This window comes from Ranitomeya variabilis, chromosome 7 (assembly GCF_051348905.1).
Source record: "Ranitomeya variabilis isolate aRanVar5 chromosome 7, aRanVar5.hap1, whole genome shotgun sequence".
Taxonomy (NCBI): Eukaryota; Metazoa; Chordata; class Amphibia; order Anura; family Dendrobatidae; genus Ranitomeya; species Ranitomeya variabilis.
This window is the reverse complement of record NC_135238.1, coordinates 202,462,318-202,487,312: the sequence shown is the minus strand read 5'-3', so window position 1 is coordinate 202,487,312 and position 24,995 is coordinate 202,462,318. Positions and strand designations below refer to the sequence as shown.

Here is a 24,995-nt window from a genome sequence, read left to right as displayed (position 1 = left end):
GGATTATCAGAGGGTCAATATGGGCGGTAGCCCAGGGCCCAGTGGCTTGGGGGGGCCCTGGGCCACCGCAGATTGACCCTCTGATAATCCGCCCCTGCTCACAGGTGATGAATCTGGCCCAAAATATATATTTTTGATAAAGAAACCATAATCCTTCCTATATTGCTGTGTTTTTGTATATATATACTTTTTTAAGTAGTTAGGAGGCGTTTCATAGGTAGTTTACATATAATTTGTGTTTATGGTCTTGTTTCTTTTATACCCTAAAGATGTCAGAAGGCTGCCGGAAAGAAGCAGGGCATGTCCGAGGGTGAGTATATACCTAATAGGAATATACTCACCCTCAGCTTCTTTCCGGCAGCCTTCCTTCCTAAGAATCAGCCCTTCCAGGACCCTCAGTGACGTCACGGTGACGTCGCGGCTTGTGATTGGTCACGCGAGCGGTCACATGGGCGGCCGCGCGACCAATCACAAGCCGCGACGTCACCGCGACGTCACCGCGACGTCACCGCAAGGTCCTGGAAGGCTGATTCTAAGGAAGGAAGGTTCCCGCTTAGTACCAGGGCGCATCAGATGGTAAGTATGGCGATATTTTTTATTTTAATTCTTTATTTTACACTTAAATATGGATCGCAGGGCCTGAAGGAGAGTTTCCGCTCCTTCAGACCCTGGGAACCATTGGAAACCCAATGCACTGCATTGGGTTTCGAGTTTCGGCCGACCCCGACCCCGACTTTTTTATAGGATCGGCCGATTTCACTCGACCCGACTTTTGAAAAAGTCGCGTTTCGTGAAACCCGACCCGATCCTATAAATGTAAAGGTCGCTCAACCCTAGTGGTAATATGTGGTCTTGACATGGTGCAGTGGTATTTGTTCCTTGTATGTGATATTATTTGATCACTGTGTTTGTAATTTGTGGTCTGGTCATGGCGCGGTGGTATTTGTTCCTTGTATGTGATATTATTGGTCAAAATATACCTAAATTATATTGCAGATTTTAACAAATATTTAATAGGTTACAGTAGAGTAGGGCCCGGCCATTTTTCTGGAATAATCTGGTTCGGGTATAATATAACCCCCCCCCGTCACATGACCCCCCCCTCGTCACATGACCCCCCCGTCACATGACCCCCCCCGTCACATGACCCCCCCGTCACATGACCCCCCCGTCACATGACACCACCACCCCCCCCCCCCGTCACATGACCGGGGGGGGCCCACAGTGTCTGAACAGCCCGGGGCCCTGGCTACCCTTAATCCACCCCTGCCTGTGAGTTTTTTAATTCACTTTTTTTTGTATTTGTTCATTTTTTCTGCCAAATTCTTTGAAATGGAACACGTAACTTATGAATTTTGTGCAAAATTAAACATTTTCTAGGCTACATCCAGACATAAACTGAGCAGATAAAAAACTCTGATTCACATCTGTAAAATGCAAAATTCTTCTGAGTTCTACACAGACTTATCTTGGATTTTGTTGCAGATTTTCCTTAAGCATTTACAAAGGGTGAAATCAGTGATGGAAATCTGCTGCATAAATCAACTTGCTGCGGATTTAAAGAGTTTGACCACTTAATCTTTATTTTAATAAATCTGTTGGGGAAGAACTGAAACAAATTAACTTTTTGATGATATTCTAACTTTGAGAGAAGCACCTGTATGTGTGAATTACAAGTTATCCTGATTCCTCACAGACTGCACAGCTCTCCTTTTCAAAAAAATGTCTGCTGAAGTAGAACCATGTGACGAGATCGTTCCAACTTCTTCCTCCAATTAAAAACCGCTGCACAAAGGACAGTTGTCTGTGAATTGGAGGAGGGTGATGGACACATCTGGTCATATGGTTCTCCATCAGGAGAGCTGTGCAGACTGTAAGCAAGGAGGAGAACCCGTATGATTTATGAATTAGTATATTTCACAAAATCATGTCCCCAACACATTTATTAAAATATAGATAAAGGGACTAACCCCTTAAAATCTCCACAGCTCTGTTCTCTACCTGTCTCCCGATATTCGGGACCTCTTCTCTGTATTCTGATGCCATCAACCTGCCTGCAGTTTCCTGCACTCCACCTGCTTGCCTACGGTTTCCTGGAAATCTGCAGCCTGCTTGCCTGCAGTTTCCTGATGTCTTCCATCTGCTTGCTGTTTCCTGCACTCCACCTGCTTGCTTGCAGTTTCCTGATGTCCTCCGCCTGCCTGCGGTTTCTTGAACTCGAAATGCTTGTATGTGGTTTCTGGCACTCTGCCTGAAGCAGTGTCCTGCCTGCAGTTTCCTGCACTTCACCTGCTTGCCTGCGGTTTCCTGACATCCTCTGTTTGCCTGTGGTTTCCTGCACTCCATCTACTTGCCTGCTGTTTCCAATATTCCACCTTTCTAGCTTCAGTTTCCAGTCCTACTCACCAACCTGTTGCACCAACAACCGTGGCCCATGTGCCCACCTGGACCTTGGGCTTAGAGGATCCACCTCACCCAGTGAGCCCCATGAACTTCTTGGAACCCTCAGGTTCATGTGCATTTCTGTTGTGAAATTGGATTTTGGGCTCCCCCGGTGGCCACTGGTGGAATTGAACTGGTGTGCATCATCCTCTCTGTTCACCTGTTTCCATCAGGATGTGGGAGTCGCTATTTAGCCTTGCTCCTCTGTCACTTCCATGCCGGTCAACATTGTAATCAGAAGCCTTTCTGTGCATGTTCCTGCTGCTAGACAACTCCCAGCTAAGTTGGACTTAGTCCTTGTTTGTTTTTGCATTTTGTTCCAGTTCACAGCTGTAGTTTCGTTTCTGTGTCTGGAAAGCTCTTGTGATCTGAAATTGCCACTCTGATGTTATGAGTTAATACTAGAGTCTTAAAGTAATTTCAGGATGGTATTTTGATAGGGTTTTCAGCTGACCATGAAAGTGCCCTTTCTGTCTTCCTGCTATCTAGTAAGCGGACCTCAATTTTGCTAAACCTATTTTCATACTACGTTTGTCATTTCATCTAAAATCACCGCCAATATTTGTGGGGGCCTCTGTCTGCCTTTCGGGGAAATTTCTCTAGAGGTGAGCCAGGACTATATTTTCCTCTGCCAGGATTAGTTAGTCCTCCGGCCGGCGCTGGGCGTCTAGGGATAAAACGCAGGCTACGCTACCCGGCTACTGTTAGTTGTGCGGCAGGTTTAGTTCATGGTCAGTTTAGTTTCCATCCTTCCAAGAGCTAGTTCGTATGTTTGCTGGGCTATGTTCTCTTGCCATTGAGAACCATAACAGTTTGACCGGCCTAAAAGGGTTAAATTAATTGACAGAGAAAGGAGAGAAAAGAGAAGTCTGCTGAAGATTTTTTTTTTTTTTTCTCAGTTCTGAGTGTGCTTGTAATTGAATCTCTTGCAAGTCTGCCTATATTGCAGCCTTTCTCTCTCTCTCTCCTTCTAATCCTGGAATGGCTCTGTGTTCACCTGTTTAAAATGGATATTCAGAGTTTAGCTGCAGGTTTGAATAATCTCACCACGAAAGTTCAAAACTTACAAGATTTTGTTGTTCATGTTCCTATATCTGAACCTAGAATTCCTTTGCCTGAATTTTTCTCGGGGAATAGATCTTGCTTTCAAAATTTCAAAAATAATTGCAAGTTGTTTTTGTCCCTGAAATCTCGCTCTGCTGGAGATCCTGCTCAGCAGGTCAGGATTGTGATTTCTTTGCTCCGGGGCGACCCTCAGGATTGGGCTTTTGCGTTGGCTCCAGGGGATCCTGCGTTGCTCAATGTGGATGCGTTTTTTCTGGCCTTGGGGTTGCTTTATGAGGAACCTCAGTTAGAACTTCAGGCGGAAAAGGCCTTGATGTCCCTATCTCAGGGGCAAGACGAAGCTGAAATATACTGCCAGAAATTCCGTAAATGGGCTGTGCTTACTCAGTGGAATGAGTGCGCCCTGGCGGCGAATTTCAGAGAGGGTCTCTCTGATGCCATTAAGGATGTTATGGTGGGGTTCCCTGTGCCTGCGGGTCTGAATGAGTCCATGACAATGGCTATCCAGATCGATAGGCGTCTGCGGGAGCGCAAACCTGTGCACCATTTGGCGGTGTCTACTGAGAAGACGCCAGAGAATATGCAATGTGATAGAGTTCTGTCCAGAAGTGAACGGCAGAATTTTAGACGAAAAAATGGGTTGTGCTTCTATTGCGGTGATTCAACTCATGTTATATCAGCATGCTCTAAGCGTACTAAGAAGCTTGATAAGTCTGTTTCAATTGGCACTTTACAGTCTAAGTTTATTCTATCTGTGACCCTGATTTGTTCTTTATCATCTATTACCGCGGATGCCTATGTCGACTCTGGTGCCGCTTTGAGTCTTATGGATTGGTCCTTTGCCAAACGCTGTGGGTATGATTTGGAGCCTCTTGAAACTCCTATACCCCTGAAGGGGATTGACTCCACCCCATTGGCTAGCAATAAACCACAATACTGGACACAAGTAACTATGCGGATTAATCCGGATCACCAGGAGATTATTCGCTTTCTTGTGCTGTATAACCTACATGATGTGTTGGTGCTTGGATTGCCATGGCTGCAATCTCATAACCCAGTCCTTGACTGGAAAGCTATGTCTGTGTTAAGCTGGGGATGTAAGGGGACGCATGGGGACGTACCTGTGGTTTCCATTTCATCATCTATTCCCTCTGAGATTCCTGAATTCTTGACTGAATATCGTGACGTTTTTGAAGAACCTAAGCTTGGTTCATTACCTCCGCACCGGGAGTGCGATTGTGCCATAGATTTGATTCCGGGTAGTAAATACCCTAAGGGTCGTTTATTTAATCTGTCTGTGCCTGAACATGCTGCTATGCGAGAATATATAAAGGAGTCCTTGGAAAAGGGACATATTCGTCCTTCGTCATCTCCCTTAGGAGCCGGTTTTTTCTTTGTGGCTAAGAAAGATGGCTCTTTGAGGCCGTGCATTGATTATCGGCTTTTGAATAAAATCACGGTTAAATATCAATATCCGTTGCCACTGCTGACTGATTTGTTTGCTCGCATAAAGGGGGCCAAATGGTTCTCTAAGATAGATCTTCGTGGGGCGTATAATTTGGTGCGAATTAAGCAGGGGGATGAGTGGAAAACCGCATTTAATACGCCCGAGGGCCACTTTGAGTATTTGGTGATGCCTTTTGGTCTTTCAAATGCCCCTTCAGTCTTTCAGTCCTTTATGCATGACATTTTCCGTGATTATTTGGATAAATTTATGATTGTGTATCTGGATGATATTTTGATTTTTTCGGATGACTGGGACTCTCATGTCCAGCAGGTCAGGAGGGTTTTTCAGGTTTTGCGGTCTAATTCCTTGTGTGTGAAGGGTTCTAAGTGCGTTTTTGGGGTTCAAAAGATTTCCTTTTTGGGATATATTTTTTCCCCCTCTTCCATCGAGATGGATCCTGTCAAGGTTCAGGCTATTTGTGATTGGACGCAACCCTCTTCTCTTAAGAGTCTTCAGAAATTTTTGGGCTTTGCTAACTTTTATCGTCGATTTATTGCTGGTTTTTCTGATGTTGTTAAACCATTGACTGATTTGACTAAGAAGGGTGCTGATGTTGCTGATTGGTCCCCTGCTGCTGTGGAGGCCTTTCGGGAGCTTAAGCGCCGCTTTTCTTCCGCCCCTGTGTTGCGTCAGCCTGATGTTGCTCTTCCTTTTCAGGTTGAGGTCGACGCTTCTGAAATCGGAGCTGGGGCGGTTTTGTCGCAGAGAAGTTCCGATTGCTCCGTGATGAGACCTTGTGCTTTTTTCTCGCGTAAATTTTCGCCCGCCGAGCGGAATTATGATGTTGGGAATCGGGAGCTTTTGGCCATGAAGTGGGCTTTTGAGGAGTGGCGTCATTGGCTTGAGGGGGCTAGACATCAGGTGGTGGTATTGACTGACCACAAAAATCTAATTTATCTTGAGTCCGCCAGACGCCTGAATCCTAGACAGGCGCGCTGGTCGTTGTTTTTCTCTCGGTTTAATTTTGTGGTGTCCTACCTGCCGGGTTCTAAGAATGTTAAGGCGGATGCCCTTTCTAGGAGTTTTGAGCCTGACTCCCCTGGTAATTCTGAACCTACAGGTATCCTTAAGGATGGAGTGATATTGTCTGCCGTTTCTCCAGACCTGCGGCGGGCCTTGCAGGAGTTTCAGGCGGATAGACCTGATCGTTGCCCACCTGGTAGACTGTTTGTTCCTGATGATTGGACCAGTAAAGTCATTTCTGAGGTTCATTCTTCTGCGTTGGCAGGTCATCCTGGAATCTTTGGTACCAGGGATTTGGTGGCAAGGTCCTTCTGGTGGCCTTCCCTGTCTCGAGATGTGCGAGGCTTCGTGCAGTCTTGTGACGTTTGTGCTCGGGCCAAGCCTTGTTGTTCTCGGGCTAGTGGATTGTTGTTGCCCTTGCCTATCCCGAAGAGGCCCTGGACGCACATCTCGATGGATTTTATTTCGGATCTTCCTGTTTCTCAGAAGATGTCTGTCATCTGGGTGGTATGTGATCGTTTCTCTAAGATGGTCCATTTGGTTCCCCTGCCTAAGTTGCCTTCTTCTTCCGAGTTGGTTCCTCTGTTTTTTCAAAATGTGGTCCGTTTGCATGGTATTCCGGAGAATATCGTTTCTGACAGAGGTACCCAATTCGTGTCTAGATTTTGGCGAGCATTCTGTGCTAGGATGGGCATAGATTTGTCTTTTTCATCTGCTTTCCATCCTCAGACTAATGGCCAGACCGAGCGGACGAATCAGACCTTGGAGACATATTTGAGGTGTTTTGTGTCTGCAGATCAGGATGATTGGGTTGCTTTTTTGCCTTTAGCGGAGTTTGCCCTCAATAATCGGGCCAGTTCTGCCACCTTGGTGTCTCCCTTTTTCTGTAATTCGGGGTTTCATCCTCGATTTTCTTCTGGTCAGGTGGAATCTTCGGATTGTCCTGGAGTGGATGCTGTGGTGGAGAGGTTGCATCAGATTTGGGGGCAGGTAGTGGACAATTTGAAGTTGTCCCAGGAGAAGACTCGGCTTTTTGCCAACCGCCGGCGTCGGGTTGGTCCTCGGCTTTGTGTTGGGGACTTGGTGTGGTTGTCTTCTCGTTTTGTCCCTATGAGGGTTTCTTCTCCCAAGTTTAAGCCTCGGTTCATCGGCCCGTACAAGATATTGGAGATTCTTAACCCTGTGTCCTTCCGTTTGGACCTCCCTGCATCTTTTTCTATTCATAATGTTTTTCATCGGTCATTATTGCGCAGGTATGAGGTACCGGTTGTGCCTTCCGTTGAGCCTCCTGCTCCGGTGTTGGTTGAGGGCGAGTTGGAGTACGTTGTGGAAAAAATCTTGGACTCCCGTGTTTCCAGACGGAAACTCCAGTATCTGGTCAAATGGAAGGGATACGGTCAGGAGGATAATTCTTGGGTGACTGCCTCTGATGTTCATGCCTCCGATTTGGTCCGTGCCTTTCATAGGGCTCATCCTGATCGCCCTGGTGGTTCTGGTGAGGGTTCGGTGCCCCCTCCTTGAGGGGGGGGGGTACTGTTGTGAAATTGGATTTTGGGCTCCCCCGGTGGCCACTGGTGGAATTGAACTGGTGTGCATCATCCTCTCTGTTCACCTGTTTCCATCAGGATGTGGGAGTCGCTATTTAGCCTTGCTCCTCTGTCACTTCCATGCCGGTCAACATTGTAATCAGAAGCCTTTCTGTGCATGTTCCTGCTGCTAGACAACTCCCAGCTAAGTTGGACTTAGTCCTTGTTTGTTTTTGCATTTTGTTCCAGTTCACAGCTGTAGTTTCGTTTCTGTGTCTGGAAAGCTCTTGTGATCTGAAATTGCCACTCTGATGTTATGAGTTAATACTAGAGTCTTAAAGTAATTTCAGGATGGTATTTTGATAGGGTTTTCAGCTGACCATGAAAGTGCCCTTTCTGTCTTCCTGCTATCTAGTAAGCGGACCTCAATTTTGCTAAACCTATTTTCATACTACGTTTGTCATTTCATCTAAAATCACCGCCAATATTTGTGGGGGCCTCTGTCTGCCTTTCGGGGAAATTTCTCTAGAGGTGAGCCAGGACTATATTTTCCTCTGCCAGGATTAGTTAGTCCTCCGGCCGGCGCTGGGCGTCTAGGGATAAAACGCAGGCTACGCTACCCGGCTACTGTTAGTTGTGCGGCAGGTTTAGTTCATGGTCAGTTTAGTTTCCATCCTTCCAAGAGCTAGTTCGTATGTTTGCTGGGCTATGTTCTCTTGCCATTGAGAACCATAACACATTTCACATAAATGAGCAACATCTTAGATTTATGTGTAACACATATCCAGCGGTAGCAGTAAAGGTCAATGTCATCAGGGAAAATAAACTCATGGTTTTTAATTAGGTAAATCTGCTTTGCCAGCTTTGAGTTATACACTATTTGCACTCTTTTCAGCTTCTTCACCCTTCACCAGGGCCATAGGTTTAAATCTAACCAAAATTTGGAACCTGAAATATGGATGTTCTCCAAGTTTACATGGATATTTGATAATGATACTCACTTGTAATGGAATATCTGGGCTCATATCAAACTCTGGAATCCGTTCACTCCAAGGAGTAAATTTCTTAGTTTCGGGGTCAATGAAATAATCAAACACTGTTCCATTTGAAGGAAACTTGATTGTTCTCATTTCTTTGTTCCACCATCGGCTAAATTCCAAACGGTAATCAATCAACTGAAATAATATATTTACACTAAATAAGTTCACATGACATTAAATCTGTTAGCTAATATTTATCTAATGGTAAGTTTGCATTTCTTACCTGATCTTGAAAGAGTGCACCCCCGAAAGACCAGACGCAAGCAAAAACAAAATATATCTCGTACAGCTCCCGAGGGGAATCCGGTGGGGTATTTTCCTCAGTAAGGAGACAATCTAATAAGGAGCATAATGTCTGCATGAAGACAAACAATATGTACATGTCAATGATAGGAATTACGCCTTATACTACTATAGCTTCCTCCATTGGCCAAAAGAGAATTTGCCAATATAAAATAATTCTTAAAGGGGTTTTCTGGCGTTGACATTTCTTTTTCATTGGCATGGTTTGTCACAAAATAACAAACGGAGGCACACTCACATCCTATTGCCCATGTGAATTGAGCTCAGGTCACTTCTATGGTCATTGCTGACTCTCAAAGTGATGACTGAGCTCTCCAGGAGTCACAAGCAACTGAAGACTGTGATTGATTGCAGCGGTCAACAAGAGGGTGCGCAGAAATCCTGGGGTCCCATGGCAAAGGTCCAAATTGTTCCCCCCAACTCAATGGTTACCCCTGTTGCAATGACAACAATCCATCAGGTTCCCACAATTGCATCAGGGGAGCCAAATAAGAGGGATAGAGGTGAGCCCCCTCTGTCTGACCGGCTAGATATCATGGTTGCTATTCACCACAGTATCTATGAGGTTTAATTCCTGCAATCAGAGCTACCAGCAATCGCAGCAGTTCTTAGAGAGTGTCTCCTCTGTAAAATGGATGAAACTCTATAGGCAGATGTTGAGAGAAGTGGGCAGATAATGGGCAGGAGGCAAGGCTGCTTGGCACCAGGCCTTTCCAACTCACAGGCCCCATAGAAACTGAATTATCAGTCACCCTATCTGGAACAGAATGTCAGAGAAATATCTGATGTCACACTGATCCAGTTATTGGACTGATCCCACCAACCGTAGGCTTCAGCAGTCTTCTTACATGCAGGTGGAGCACCCATTGCTTTTGGAGCTGTTCCTAACTTCCGGAGTAGCCTGTGCTGAATCCATTGGGGCAACAGAAGAAAAAATATGCCTCCATTTGTTATTTTATGATGACCCATGCCTAAGAAAAAAATAACATCCCCATCCTATTAAGGCATGTGGTTATCATAGCAGAAACTCTGCTACATGATGCAATCATTTTCTACATGGTGACCAACTGATTTCAATGGGTGCCGCCATGTAATATTGGATGTCACTACGAGAAATGTGTAAGGACCTGTAGTCTGAATACTGTCGTCCAGCTGTCCTAACTTCTAACACCCAGACCAATTGTGATTGACTCAGTTTTGCAAAGTTTTAAAACATAAGGTGTTGTCTTGAATGGACAAGTTCCTTTGGGTTGACTTCTTTTGTTAACAGATTTATTCAGTTATTTTGTACTGTACATATATCTGCTACCGGTAAAAGTAACAACCAATAGGTCAACTATTATAATTTTCACAAGGATTATCACCTCTCTTAGTCTCTTAGGTAGTTACTGTTAAGGAGTCTAAGAAAGATTGAAGACAACAGCTATTTTGGTTATTACACAAATTTGTCAGAAATAGATAAAAAAAAACAATGTCTAATATAGAAATAAAAAGAACAGTCAAAAACAGCTGTGGTCCCAACACTGTATCTTTAGAACCTCTGGCACTAAAAGTTAAAAAAAATTATCAACAAAGTCATAGAATTCAGACCCTCTTAGGGCTGTAGGATTTACAATATGCAAATACAATCTTCTAAACGGGCATAACTATTTTCCCTTTCTTCCATTATGTACACGGGAATTACTAAAACATTTTTAGTAAGTGTGACTTAAAATTAGTGAAGTGAAAATGCCCAACACCAACTAAAATTATTAAAATGCAACTGGTGGAATAAGCCTTCATTGTGTTGAATTTCCAATATTGCTGTCTAATTAACAGCCCTATTTCTCAAATCTACTATACTTCTGTTGGAGGTGTGTGCACACTATACACAACCATATGTTTGCCAATCACCACAATTGTTAAAATCTAACAAGCTCAAATGACATGTTTCACTGCTAAACTGGCTTCATCAGGGGACTGGAGATTTTAGCATTACATTTTAACAAGTTGGTTGGTGTTGTGTTCATCACATCATTTACTTTGCATAATACCTAAGAAAAGTAATGTTTTAATAATGCAAGTTTATATGGTGTAAGATAGATAAAAAAATTTTTTATCTATGTAGCAAGTGTATATGAATCCTGTTTACCCTACCACCATTCCACGGTTAAAACTCTATTGTTATGATACTGCAGATCAACTCAATTAAATTGTTAAGGGGGACGAGTGGCAAAACCAGACACAACCAATGGACAGGTATGGCCTTTTTTTCCCCTAAAGAAGACAGTCATGATTGAACAATGCCAATGGATATGGTGGAAGAAACATATTTTTTTCTCAAAATGTGGACAGTTATATACAATTTGCAAAAACACAAACAATTTGTTTGAAACTATAATGAATTAATTTTTTGCTTTCCTTGAAATTTGAATCATTACCGGTATTCAAACTCATGACCTGTAGCATAGCAGGCAGCAGCTTACTTTCTGCTTAAAAAATCTAAATAGTATTTTTCTTCTTTACAGGAATATGGCTTCAGTATATAGAGATACATTTCTATATATTAATGATATAAAAAATCCCAAAGTCATATTATTGGTCTGGGGCAACACATGTGTGTCGTATACACACAGACCCGTCAATTAGCTCCAAACAACATGAGAACAGAATATGAGGAACCGGAGCATGATTGTATTAAAGGAATGCTTTATTATAACAAAATAATTAATTAAAAACAGTAATAACATTTAGAGGTGTGTAGTAAGCACCATGATATACACATGGGAAGACACCCACCCCTCTGATATCCCCTGTAAATGGTATCAAGGAGAGGCCCCTACCATATCGTACAACCTGGTTAAGTGACCAATCTAATATAAGTCACAAAGTACAAAAAGTAAAATGTAATAAAGTGGGACAAGTCCGCTTACCAGGATGCAAGAGGGGAAGGTAGAGGAGCAGGGTCCCGCCAAAGTGCTGCTCCCGACACGTGTTTCGCGGCCAAGAAATGCCGCTTTCTCAAGGAAGTTCCTTGAGAAAGCGGCATTTCTTGGCCGCGAAACACGTGTCGGGAGCGGCACTTTGGCGGGACCCTGCTCCTCTACCTTCCCCTCTTGCATCCTGGTAAGCGGACTTGTCCCACTTTATTACATTTTACTTTTTGTACTTTGTGACTTATATTAGATTGGTCACTTAACCAGGTTGTATGATATGGTAGGGGCCTCTCCTTGATACCATTTACAGGGGATATCAGAGGGGTGGGTGTCTTCCCATGTGTATATCATGGTGCTTACTACACACCTCTAAATGTTATTACTGTTTTTAATTAATTATTTTGTTATAATAAAGCATTCCTTTTATACAATCATGCTCCGGTTCCTCATATTCTGTTCTCATTTCTATATATTAGTATATCGCTATATACCTGTATATTAGGGGTAAAATAAAAGTCAAAGATTTATTTCTATTAAAAAAAATTCTAAAAAAAATTGTAAACAATTACAATACGGTAATTACAATTTAATTCACTTTAAAAAAAAAATAAAAATAAACAAGTCACATTATGCATCTATACACATTTGGTATCCCTGTAATAGTAACAACCTATAAAATACAGTGATCAGCATACTTTTAAGTAATAGGTAAAAAGTGTAAAAAAAAGGGTGACATTGGAGTTTTTTCTCCATAAAAAAATAACACAAGTATAACGCTCTCGCTTGGAAAGATGGCACTTAAAAAAAAATGAAAAAGAAAATAATGACAGCTCGCCATAGAAGTCGAGTGTGCACGGAACCACGAACCGACCACTTGTGTTGAAAATATGGAAAAAGCTTTGACAAAGAACAACTGTGTTCGAAATGCAACGCTTGCTGGCCATCCTGCCTTGGATTTTTTAATCTTGATGAAATATAGTTAATTGAATTTTTACCAGAAGCTGGAACTTCCTATACCTTGCAGCCGCTTGCTTCCAGTAATTTGTGCGGTATAGAAAGTTGTTACAGTCACCGCTCACTACACAGTGAGCTGTAATCAGTCGCACGCTGAAGAGCAGACGGTCAATCAAAGTTCCGGGGAGTGGTTACAGTGCGCTCACAGTACAGCGGTTGATGACTGTAATTGCTTCCTGCCCCAATGACTGGAATAGAATAAAACCACATTTTCTCCCTGTAGCTGCTCCAGTAAGGAGGCTGCACAAGGTTTAAAAGCTATTTACCTGCAAATTAACCCTGTGTCTGCAGGGAAGTAACATTTTTTTTAAGTGACAGGTTCCTTTAAAGTAGAAGGGGTAAAAATGACCAGAGGATATATGATATCTGTAGGGGCCCTACTAACAGAATATCAGCCCCTACAGACATCACGTGGGCCTACTGAGGAGTTATTAGGCCCTACAGAAGTCACCTGCATGTACAGAATTAATATCAGCTAGTCAAGTCAGCCGATCATATAGGGGTTAATTTAAAGGGGTTTTCCAGGTTAAATGTAATTATGTCCGGGATCTTGGAATTGCAAAAAAAAAAAAAAAAAACCACAACAAAATCTATTATATACAGCTGATGTCACTGCCTGGATTCAGCCGGTATCAGATATGCTGCCATCACCATCCGCCAGCAATAGGACTATTACCACGTGTGATTGGGTGCAGCAGTCAGGTGACTTGAACAGATAAGATCTGATGATGCGTTGCTTATGTCACCTGAATGCTGCGCGGGTGGGGGGATTATTTTTGGAGGTTTCGGCAGTGGGTGGGGTAGTGAGATTTCAATTTTCATTTCAGGCAGAAGAAAAGCTGGAACCGTGAAGACAATCTTCCAGCTTGGAACCACAATTTCTTTCTAATTCATTGTAACAAAACCTTTTTTTTTATTCACATTTTACTACATTTGGAATAAAGAATGGAAAGGATTATACTGAACATAAAAAAAACCATGGAAATAAAATGCATTGCTTTTACCTGAACCATGCTGTTTTCCGGGATTGGAGTTATAGTTTTTAAATTACATCGCACTTGCTCCAAGCAGTAAGGAACGTACTTATCAAACAATATGGTCAGATTTGCCTTTTCTGACTGAGCCTGACGAGTCTCAATCCAGCTGGTAACGTAACTAATAAAAAAGAATGAAATCAGACACAGAGTAAAGGAATCCTGCCTGGCGGGATTTGCATTTCATTTTATGCCCTCTGTATTCTGAAAGTAAATAAGAAATACTGAAATCATGTTAAAAAAATAAGTTTAAATAATCTGTTTAATGCCTGCGGCTATGAGCTGCCAATATCGGAGAATAACTATTAGATTTATGGGATATCGACTTAATCGACAGCCACATTATTATTATCACATAACCCAAAGCCGAGGAGTTAGGCCATGTTCATACGTTCAGTATTCGGGCAGTATTTTACATCAGTATTTGTAAGCGAAAACCAGGAGTGGGTGAAGAATGCAGAAGTGGTAACTTGTTTCTCCAGTGGGTACGGAAGGTATTCAGATCCCTGTAAATTTTTCACTCTTTGTTTCATTGCAGCCATTTGGTAAATTCAAAAAAGTTCATTGTTTTCTCAATGTTCACTCTGCACCCCATCTTGACTGACAAAAAAAAAAGACTGAAATTTTTGTGAATTTATTAAAAAAAGAAAAACTTAAATATCACACGATCATAAGTATTGAGACCCTTTGATCAGTATTGAGTAGAAGCACCTTTTGAGCTAGTACAGCCATGAGTCTTCTTGGGAATGATGCAACAAGTTTTTCACCCCTGGATTTGGGGATCCTCTGCCATTCTTCCTTACAGATCCTCTCCAGTTCCGTCAGGTTGGATGGTGAACGCTGGTGGACAGCTATTTTCAGGTCTCTTCAGAGATGCTCAATTGAGTTTAGGTCAGGGCTCTGGCTGGGGCCAGTCAAGAATGGTCACAGAGTTGTTCTGAAGCCACTCCTTTGTTATTTTAGCTGTGTGCTTAGGGTCATTGTCTTGTTGGAAGGTGAACCTTCGGCCAAGTCGGAGGTCCAGAGCACTCTGGAAGAGGTTTTCATCCAGGATATCTCTGTACTTGGCCGCATTCATGTTTCCTTCAATGGCAACCAGTTGTCCTGTCCCTGCAGCTGAAAAACAACCCCATAGCATGATGCTGCCACCACGTTTCACTGTTGGGATTTTATTGGGCAGGTGATGAGCAGTGCCTGGTTTTCTCCACACATACCGCTTAGAATTATCACCAAAAAAGTCCATCTTCGTCTCATCAGACCAGAGAATCTTATTTCTCATAGTCTGGGAGTCCTTCATGTGTTTGTTAGCAAACTCTATGCGGGCTTTCATATGTATTGCACTAAGGAGAGGCTTCCATTGGGCCACTCTGCAATAAAAGCCCGACTGGTGGAGGGCTGCATTGATCGTTGACTTTGTGGAACTTTCTCCCATCTCCCTACTGCATCTCTGAAGCTCAGCCACAGTGATCTGGGGGTTCTTCTTTACCTCTCTCACCAAGGCTCTTCTCCCACGATTCCTCAGTTTGGCTGGACGGCCAGGTCTAGGAAGACTTCTGGTGGTCCCAAACTTCTTCCATTTAAGGATTATGGAGGCCACTGTGCTCTTAGGAACCTTGAGTACTGCAGAAATTCTTTTGTAACCTTGGCAAGATCTGTGCCTTGCCACAATTCTGTCTCTGAGCTCCTTGGCATGTTCCTTTGACCTCATGATTCTCATTTGGTCTGACATGCACTGTGAGGTCTTATATAGACAGGTGTGTGCCTTTACAAATCAAGTCCTATCAGCAGTGGCGTAACTTGAAACTCCTTGGCCCCGATGTGAAAGCTTCAACGGGGCCCCGATGTGAAAGCTTCAACGGGTCAGCAGTGGTGTAACTTGAAACTCATTGCCCCGATGTGAAAGCTTCAACGGGGCCCCAAAATATTTTAAATCTTTAATAGCAATAGTCTTTTTCTATAGGCCAAAGGGACTTTTAGGGACCCCTAGGCTCCAGGGCCCGGGTGCGATTGAAAGCCCTGCACCTGTTGTAGTTACACCCCTGCCTATCAGTTTAATTAAACACAGCTGGACTCCAATGAAGGAGTAGAACCATCTCAAGGAGGATCACAAGGAAATGGACAGCATGTGACTTAAATATGAGTGTCTGAGCAAAGGTTCTGAATACTTATGACCATGTGATATTTCAGTTTTTCTTTTTTAATAAATATGCAAAAATTTCGACATTTCTGGAGTTTTTTTCAGTCAAAATGGGGTGCAGAGTGTACATTAATGAGAAAAAATGAACCTTTTTGAATTTACCAAATGGCTGCAATGAAACAAAGAGTGAAAAATGTAAAAGGGTCTGAATACTTTCCGTACGCACTGTACCTATTCTATTTGTATTTACTCTGTGTATTTCATCTTTTCTATCACTTAAGTTGCCTTATATCACTGACAACTATATATCTATGTATTCTATGTGTATATATCTATTCTGTCGATTCTACTCTAACCTGTCACGCTGTGATATTACTGTACACGGCAAGTGAATTGCCGACTTTTCTCCTATCTATGTAATATACTGTATATATATATATATATATATATATATATATATATATATATATATATATATATATATATATATATGTGTGTGTCACTGACATCTATATATCGATGTATTCTATGTGCATATATCTATTCTATCTATTCTATTCTGTCACGCTGTGATTTTACTGTATGCGGCACATAAGTTGCCGGCTTTTAAAAGGACACCAATACGTAAAAATCGGACAGCACTCGAATGGTCCGAGTGTTGGGCAATTTTTTTTCTCACACCCATAGGTGAGTCTCAGCCGAGTCTCGGTGACAATCGCAGCATGCTGAATGCGCCTGAGAAAATAAACGAAGATGTGAGCTGCTCCAAAGATTAACACTGGTCCGAGTGTTATGCGATGTTTTCTCTCATAGCACTCGCCCGTATTCTACGGTAGTGTGACGCCGGCCTAAGTGTGTCTGTTGTGAATCCAATCCACTATATACCGTGCAAGACAGGCCAAACTGCAATTTCTAGCGCTAAGAAGATTTATACCCCCATCATTGCTAGAGCCGTAAGTTTAGGCAGACTAATTCACTTGCGTTTTTATATCTCGTTTTTGACACTGTTTTTTTGTCTTTTGTTGGTGTGTCATGTTTAAATTAAGCTGCTTTGTTTTTGATACTTCCTGGTATTTGGCTTTGACAAATCTTTATTGATATAGTTTCATGCAGATGAAATGCTTCTTTGATTTGTTGTTTCTGCAGCGGACACCCATTAAAACACACGTGCGTTTTTACCCACGAATTTTTCGCATCTAATGCAAGTGTATGGGAAAAATCTGCACACAAATCTCAATGCACCCACAGGAGCCATTGACATGTTGTGGATTTGAAACACGCACCACAGGTCAGTTTACGCTGAATAAAAAAGAAACACAGGGGGCAGGATAATTGTATAAATCTCATCCATTTTATGTGCAAATGTTTCCCTTAGTCTTGAATTAGATTGGAAAATTTGATAGGTAAAAAATGCATATGTTTCTGCAGCGGAAATGCATAAAAAATGCCTGCAATCCGCAGATGATGTATCAATAAAGTTTTGTTAAAACCAAATAGCAGGAAGTATCAAAAACAAAGCAGCTTTATTAAAAAAAATAACCTAGAAAAAAACACAGCATCAAAAACACGATAAAAATGCATATAAGAAACACACACAAAAACACAATGAAAAAACGTAAGTAGCCTAATTTACTTAATAGGTGCATAAATGGTGCAGAATATCTGGATCATCAAAAAGTCCCCAAAAGCTCATCATGGGAACGTAGTCAAAGTCTAACCAAAAATGAATTGTGGACACACAGCCTTATAGATTCTTTACTCACGGGCTCCAGCCTAAGTCTTGTGTATTAACATACAGGATCCCCGCTCTTGATACAGTCGCAGGTGTCGCAGCTCGAAGATGGCTGATCTCAAACAACAACCGCATGGAAGGTGTCAGCGAGATACGCTCGTTACTGGCTAAGGTCAAAACCTACGTGAGATAAGGAGGATGTCACCTTATAAACTCATTATGTTCTTGAAGGGGTTTTCCGAAGTAAAGAACAGGACAGGGACCACCATAGAGGTGGCCGCAGGTGCGCAGGGAGTCAACATATAAGGAATTGTCATTTTCTAATTTTACAGCTTTACTAACTCCTGACTAAGTTTTGAAAAACCTTTTAATTATAATTAATTTTTCATTTTCATTTTGTATTCCAAAGAGTGTTCACACACACAGTATTTTTAGGAAAACAGTATCATTTTAGAAAAAAAAAATCAATGACAAAAATTGGATTTTTAAAAGTATTATTAGCTTTTTCTGCATTTTTTTTTACATTTATGGTGTTATTGCAAATGAGGCATTTTAGTTCTTTTTTTTCCGCACAAAGAACCTTCTTATTTGATGTGCCTGGTGCCTAATCTGTGTACTGTAACTTTTCTTTTACCCATGCATTCTTCCTCAGATCTCGGCAGCAGAAGAGAGCGAGCAGAACATGCATCTATATTTGTGCAAGTAGTGTTGTGGCTGTGTCAGGGCAACCTGCATAGGCGAGTGGCTGTAAATCTATAATGTTACCTTAGATTAAGCCGACTCTGATCTTTATTTGTTCAATCTTTAAAGGGGTTGTCCAGCCTTAGGCTACAAGACTGCAGTTACTCTATGTGACTACAGACTTGTGAGTCCTCACATCGCGAACACTCTGGTGCTGGCACAGGAAGCCGGTGGTCATGTGACTGCAAGTATGTGATTTCCATACTTCTGGCCAAGTTCTGACTAGACGTGCCCGGCCTCGCTCGATACACTTGCATTGAGAGATGTAGCACATGTCTAGTCTACATGTATGTAGGGTTGAGCGAAACGGGTCGTCCATTTTCAAAAGTCGCCGACTTTTGGCAAAGTCGGCGTCTCATGAAACCGAGCCGATCCCAGCGTTGCATCGGCCATGCGGTACGCGACTTTCGCGCCAAAGTCGCGTTTCAATGACGCGAAAAGCGCCATTTCTCAGCCAATGAAGGTGAACGCAGAGTGTGGGAAGCGTGATGACATAGGTCCTGGTCCCCACCATCTTAGAGAAGGGCATTGCAGTGATTGGCTTGCTGTCTGCGGCGTCACAGGGGCTATAAAGGGGCGTTCCCGCCGACCGCCATCTCACTGCTGCTGATCTGAGCTTAGGGAGAGGTTGCTGCCGCTTCGTCAGAAGCAGGGAGAGCGTTAGGCAGGGTCCACTAACCACCAAACCGCTTGTGCTGTAGCGATTTCCACTGTCCAACACCACCTTCGGTGTGCAGGGACAGTGGAAGCTACATTTTTTTTTTTTCTCTCAGCGCTGTAGCTCATTGGGCTGCCCTAGAAGGCTCCCTGATAGCTGTATTGCTGTGTGTACGCCACTGTGCAAACCAACTGCTTTTTTCAAAGCACATATCCTCTTGTTCCTTCCTTTCTGCACAGCTATCTTTTTTGTTTGTCCACACTTTTTATTTAATTTGTGCATCAGTCCACTCCTTATTGCTGCCTGCCATACCTGGCTGAGATTACTGCAGGGAGATAGTAATTGTAGGACAGTTTTTTTTTTTTTTTTGTGGGAGATTAAGATTGGCATTTCTGCTAGAGTGCCATCCCTGTGTGTGCCATCTCTCACTCAGTGGGCCATAGAAAGCCTATTAATTTTTTTGCTTGATTTGGGTTCTAAAATCTACCTGAAAAAAAATCACTACATCAATCAGTGGGAGATTAATATTGCCCTTTCTGCTTGTGTGCCACTCCTGACTCCTGTGTGTGCCATCTCTCACTCAGTGGGCCATAGAAAGCCTATTTATTTTTTATTATTTTGTTTCTAAAGTCTCCCTGAAAAAGAAAAAAAAAATAAAACAGTGGGAGATTAATATTGCCCTTTCTGCTTGTGTGCCACTCCTGACTCCTGTGTGTGCCATCTCTCACTCAGTGGGCCATAGAAAGCCTATTTATTTTTTATTATTTTGTTTCTAAAGTCTCTCTGAAAAAGAAAAAAAAAAGAAAACAGTGGGAGATTAATATTGCCCTTTCTGCTTGTGTGCCACTCCTGACTCCTGTGTGTGCCATCTCTCACTCAGTGGGCCATAGAAAGCCTATTTATTTTTTATTATTTGGTTTCTAAAGTCTCCCTGAAAAAGAAAACAAAAATAAAACAGTGGGAGATTAATATTGCCCTTTCTGCTTGTGTGCCACTCCTGACTCCTGTGTGTGCCATCTCTCACTCAGTGGGCCATAGAAAGCCTATTAATTTTTTTGCTTGTTTTGGGTTCTAAAATCTACCTGAAAAAAAATCACTACATCAATCAGTGGGAGAAAAATATTGGCCTCAGTCAGGGCTTGTGTGCCACTCCTGACTCCTGTGTGTGCCATCTCTCACTCAGTGGGCCATAGAAAGCCTATTAATTTTTTTGCTTGATTTGGGTTCTAAAATCTACCTGAAAAAAAATCACTACATCAATCAGTGGGAGATTAATATTGCCCTTTCTGCTTGTGTGCCACTCCTGACTCCTGTGTGTGCCATCTCTCACTCAGTGGGCCATAGAAAGCCTATTTATTTTTTATTATTTTGTTTCTAAAGTCTCCCTGAAAAAGAAAAAAAAAAGAAAACAGTGGGAGATTAATATTGCCCTTTCTGCTTGTGTGCCACTCCTTATTCCTGTGTGTGCCATCTCTCACTCAGTGGGCCATAGAAAGCCTATTTATTTTTTATTATTTTGTTTCTAAAGTCTCCCTGAAAAATAAAAAAAAAATAAAACAGTGGGAGATTAATATTGCCCTTTCTGCTTGTGTGCCACTCCTGACTCCTGTGTGTGCCATCTCTCACTCAGTGGGCCATAGAAAGCCTATTTATTTTTTATTATTTTGTTTCTAAAGTCTCTCTGAAAAAGAAAAAAAAAATAAAACAGTGGGAGATTAATATTGCCCTTTCTGCTTGTGTGCCACTCCTGACTCCTGTGTGTGCCATCTCTCACTCAGTGGGCCATAGAAAGCCTATTAATTTTTTTGCTTGATTTGGGTTCTAAAATCTACCTGAAAAAAAATCACTACATCAATCAGTGGGAGAAAAATATTGGCCTCAGTCAGGGCTTGTGTGCCACTCCTGACTCCTGTGTGTGCCATCTCTCACTCAGTGGGCCATAGAAAGCCTATTAATTTTTTTGCTTGATTTGGGTTCTAAAATCTACCTGGAAAAAAAACACTACATCAATCAGTGGGAGAAAAATATTGGCCTCAGTCAGGGCTTGTGTGCCACTCCTGACTCCTGTGTGTGCCATCTCTCACTCAGTGGGCCATAGAAAGCCTATTAATTTTTTTGCTTGTTTTGGGTTCTAAAATCTACCTGAAAAAAAATCACTACATCAATCAGTGGGAGAAAAATATTGGCCTCAGTCAGGGCTTGTGTGCCACTCCTGACTCCTGTGTGTGCCATCTCTCACTCAGTGGGCCATAGAAAGCCTATTCATTTTTTTGCTTGATTTGGGTTCTAAAATCTACCTGAAAAAAAATCACTACATCAATCAGTGGGAGAAAAATATTGGCCTCAGTCAGGGCTTGTGTGCCACTCCTGACTCCTGTGTGTGCCATCTCTCACTCAGTGGGTGTTATGACCCCAATGGCAGAGGGTCTCAGGAATAATTGCTAAGTCTGCAAACACAGAAAACCAGCTCATAGGGCAGTGGTAACTGGGCTGACCATATATCTAATCCTAGCACCACAAATACCAGCAGCCGGGGAACGTGCCTACGATGATTCTAGACGTCTCGCGCCAGCCGGAGAACTAACTAACCCTAGAAGGGAAAAGAAAGACCTTTCTTGCCTCCAGAGAATAGACCCCAAAAGTTGGATACAAGCCCCCAACAAATAATAACGGTGAGGTAAGAGGAAAAGACAAACATAAGAATGAGCTAGGTATTTAGCAAAGAGAGGCCCACTAGCTAATAGCAGAATATAGAAAGATAACTTATATGGTCAGCAAAAACCCTATCAAAAATATCCACACTGGAAATTCAAGAACCCCCGAACCGTCTAACGGCCCGGGGGGAGAACACCAGCCCCCTAGAGCTTCCAGCAAGGTCAGGAATCACATTTAGTACAAGCTGGACAAAAATGAGAGCAAGCAAATAACCCAAAAAACAAAGAAGCAGGACTTAGCTTAATTTTGCACGAACCAGGACCAGCAGATAGGAGCAAACAGAATGTGTCTGATTACAACGATGCCAGGCACTGGACTAAGGATCCAGGAGGTATATATAGCAACACCCCTGAACTAACGACCCAGCTGGGTGCAAACTGAGGGAAGAAAATCCCAGAGTCATATCACTAGTAACCACAAGAGGGAGCCAAAAAGTCTAATTCACAACAGTGGGCCATAGAAAGCCTATTAATTTTTTTGCTTGATTTGGGTTCTAAAATCTACCTGAAAAAAAAACACTACATCAATCAGTGGGAGAAAAATATTGGCCTCAGTCAGGGCTTGTGTGCCACTCCTGACTCCTGTGTGTGCCATCTCTCACTCAGTGGGCCATAGAAAGCCTATTAATTTTTTTGCTTGATTTGGGTTCTAAAATCTACCTGAAAAAAAATCACTACATTAATCAGTGGGAGAAAAATATTGGCCTCAGTCAGGGCTTGTGTGCCACTCCTGACTCCTGTGTGTGCCATCTCTCACTCAGTGGGCCATAGAAAGCCTATTAATTTTTTTGCTTGATTTGGGTTCTAAAATCTACCTGAAAAAAAATCACTACATCAATCAGTGGGAGAAAAATATTGGCCTCAGTCAGGGCTTGTGTGCCACTCCTGACTCCTGTGTGTGCCATCTCTCACTCAGTGGGCCATAGAAAGCCTATTAATTTTTTTGCTTGATTTGGGTTCTAAAATCTACCTGAAAAAAAATCACTACATCAATCAGTGGGAGATTAATATTGCCCTTTCTGCTTGTGTGCCACTCCTGACTCCTGTGTGTGCCATCTCTCACTCAGTGGGCCATAGAAAGCCTATTAATTTTTTTGCTTGATTTGGGTTCTAAAATCTACCTGAAAAAAAAATCACTACATCAATCAGTGGGAGAAAAATATTGGCCTCAGTCAGGGCTTGTGTGCCACTCCTGACTCCTGTGTGTGCCATCTCTCACTCAGTGGGCCATAGAAAGCCTAATAATTTTTTTGCTTGATTTGGGTTCTAAAATCTACCTGAAAAAAAATCACTACATCAATCAGTGGGAGAAAAATATTGGCCTCAGTCAGGGCTTGTGTGCCACTCCTGACTCCTGTGTGTGCCATCTCTCACTCAGTGGGCCATAGAAAGCCTATTAATTTTTTTGCTTGATTTGGGTTCTAAAATCTACCTGAAAAAAAAACACTACATCAATCAGTGGGAGAAAAATATTGGCCTCAGTCAGGGCTTGTGTGCCACTCCTGACTCCTGTGTGTGCCATCTCTCACTCAGTGGGCCATAGAAAGCCTATTAATTTTTTTGCTTGATTTGGGTTCTAAAATCTACCTGAAAAAAAATCACTACATCAATCAGTGGGAGAAAAATATTGGCCTCAGTCAGGGCTTGTGTGCCACTCCTGACTCCTGTGTGTGCCATCTCTCACTCAGTGGGCCATAGAAAGCCTATTAATTTTTTTGCTTGATTTGGGTTCTAAAATCTACCTGAAAAAAAATCACTACATCAATCAGTGGGAGATTAATATTGCCCTTTCTGCTTGTGTGCCACTCCTGACTCCTGTGTGTGCCATCTCTCACTCAGTGGGCCATAGAAAGCCTATTTATTTTTTATTATTTTGTTTCTAAAGTCTCCCTGAAAAAGAAAAAAAAAATAAAACAGTGGGAGATTAATATTGCCCTTTCTGCTTGTGTGCCACTCCTGACTCCTGTGTGTGCCATCTCTCACTCAGTGGGCCATAGAAAGCCTATTTATTTTTTATTATTTTGTTTCTAAAGTCTCTCTGAAAAAGAAAAAAAAAATAAAACAGTGGGAGATTAATATTGCCCTTTCTGCTTGTGTGCCACTCCTGACTCCTGTGTGTGCCATCTCTCACTCAGTGGGCCATAGAAAGCCTATTTATTTTTTATTATTTGGTTTCTAAAGTCTCCCTGAAAAAGAAAACAAAAATAAAACAGTGGGAGATTAATATTGACATTTGTGCTTGAGTGACAGTCCTGCGTGTGTGGCATCTCTGTGATTTGGTGCCACAGAAAACAGAGTGTGTAACATTGTGCCTGATTTTCCTTGTGGTCTCACCAACCTGTTAAGGGATATTGAAATCATACTGAAGTTATAGCTCACCGTGTAAGTTGTTTGACAGCAACAAATAAAGTTACTTTGGTTAAGTTTTTAAAACAATGAGGAAGTCTGGTGCAAGAGGTCGTCGTGGCCGTGGGCGTTCATTGTCAGCTGGTAATGATGGTAGTGGTAGTGGAGCATCAGGTGGTCGTGGGGATAAAAATATTCCACCTAAGTCTGGAGCTGTGGAGCCAGTTTCGTCGTCTGGCTACACAAGGCCTCGAACGCTCTCTTTTCTGGGAGTACGAAAACCGCTTTTAAAGGCGGAGCAGCAACAGCAAGTTTTGGCTTACATTGCAGACTCAGCCTCTAGCTCTTTTGCCTCCTCTTCTGAAACTGGTAAATGTAAAAGCAGCGCGTCGCTTGTGGATGTTCACGGTTAGGGACAAGTCGCTTCCTTGTCCTCTTCAGCAAAAACTACAACAAGAGAGAAGGATGCAGCAGGCGACACAACGGGTTACTCCATGGAGCTCTTTACACATACCGTCCCTGGCTTAGAAAGTGAAACACTTAACAGGCCATGCCCATTACAAGTAGATTCTGACATGGAGTGCACTGATGCACAGCCACAGCCAGAGTACTATGCTGCTCCTTTGACTCAGACCACCACATTGCCCTCTCAGGGTACTGATCCACAATCAGACCCTGATGAGACTATGTTGCCCCGCCACGAACGCTATACCACCGACCGACACAGTGACACAGACGAAGTTGCACACGAGCTCGAAGAGGAGGTAATAGATGACCCAGTTGTTGACCCCGATTGGCAGCCATTGGGAGAACAGGGTGCAGGCGGCAGTAGTTCAGAAGCGGAGGTGGAGGAGGGGC

General features: G+C 42.6%; 1 protein-coding gene across 1 annotated transcript in view; it reads right to left on the bottom strand.

Annotated features, from left to right (window-relative positions):
• LOC143784436 (dynein axonemal heavy chain 11-like) overlaps positions 1 to 24,995 on the bottom strand; it is a 248,080-nt gene that overhangs the window by 199,094 nt on the left and 23,991 nt on the right. Inside the window, exons 8-11 of the mRNA XM_077272673.1 lie at positions 17,710 to 17,858; positions 13,780 to 13,930; positions 8,767 to 8,898; positions 8,505 to 8,678 (exon numbers count right to left, since the gene is read on the bottom strand). Coding sequence (XP_077128788.1) covers positions 8,505 to 8,678; positions 8,767 to 8,898; positions 13,780 to 13,930; positions 17,710 to 17,858 — 606 coding nt within the window. The remainder of the gene's footprint in view (positions 1 to 8,504; positions 8,679 to 8,766; positions 8,899 to 13,779; positions 13,931 to 17,709; positions 17,859 to 24,995) is intronic.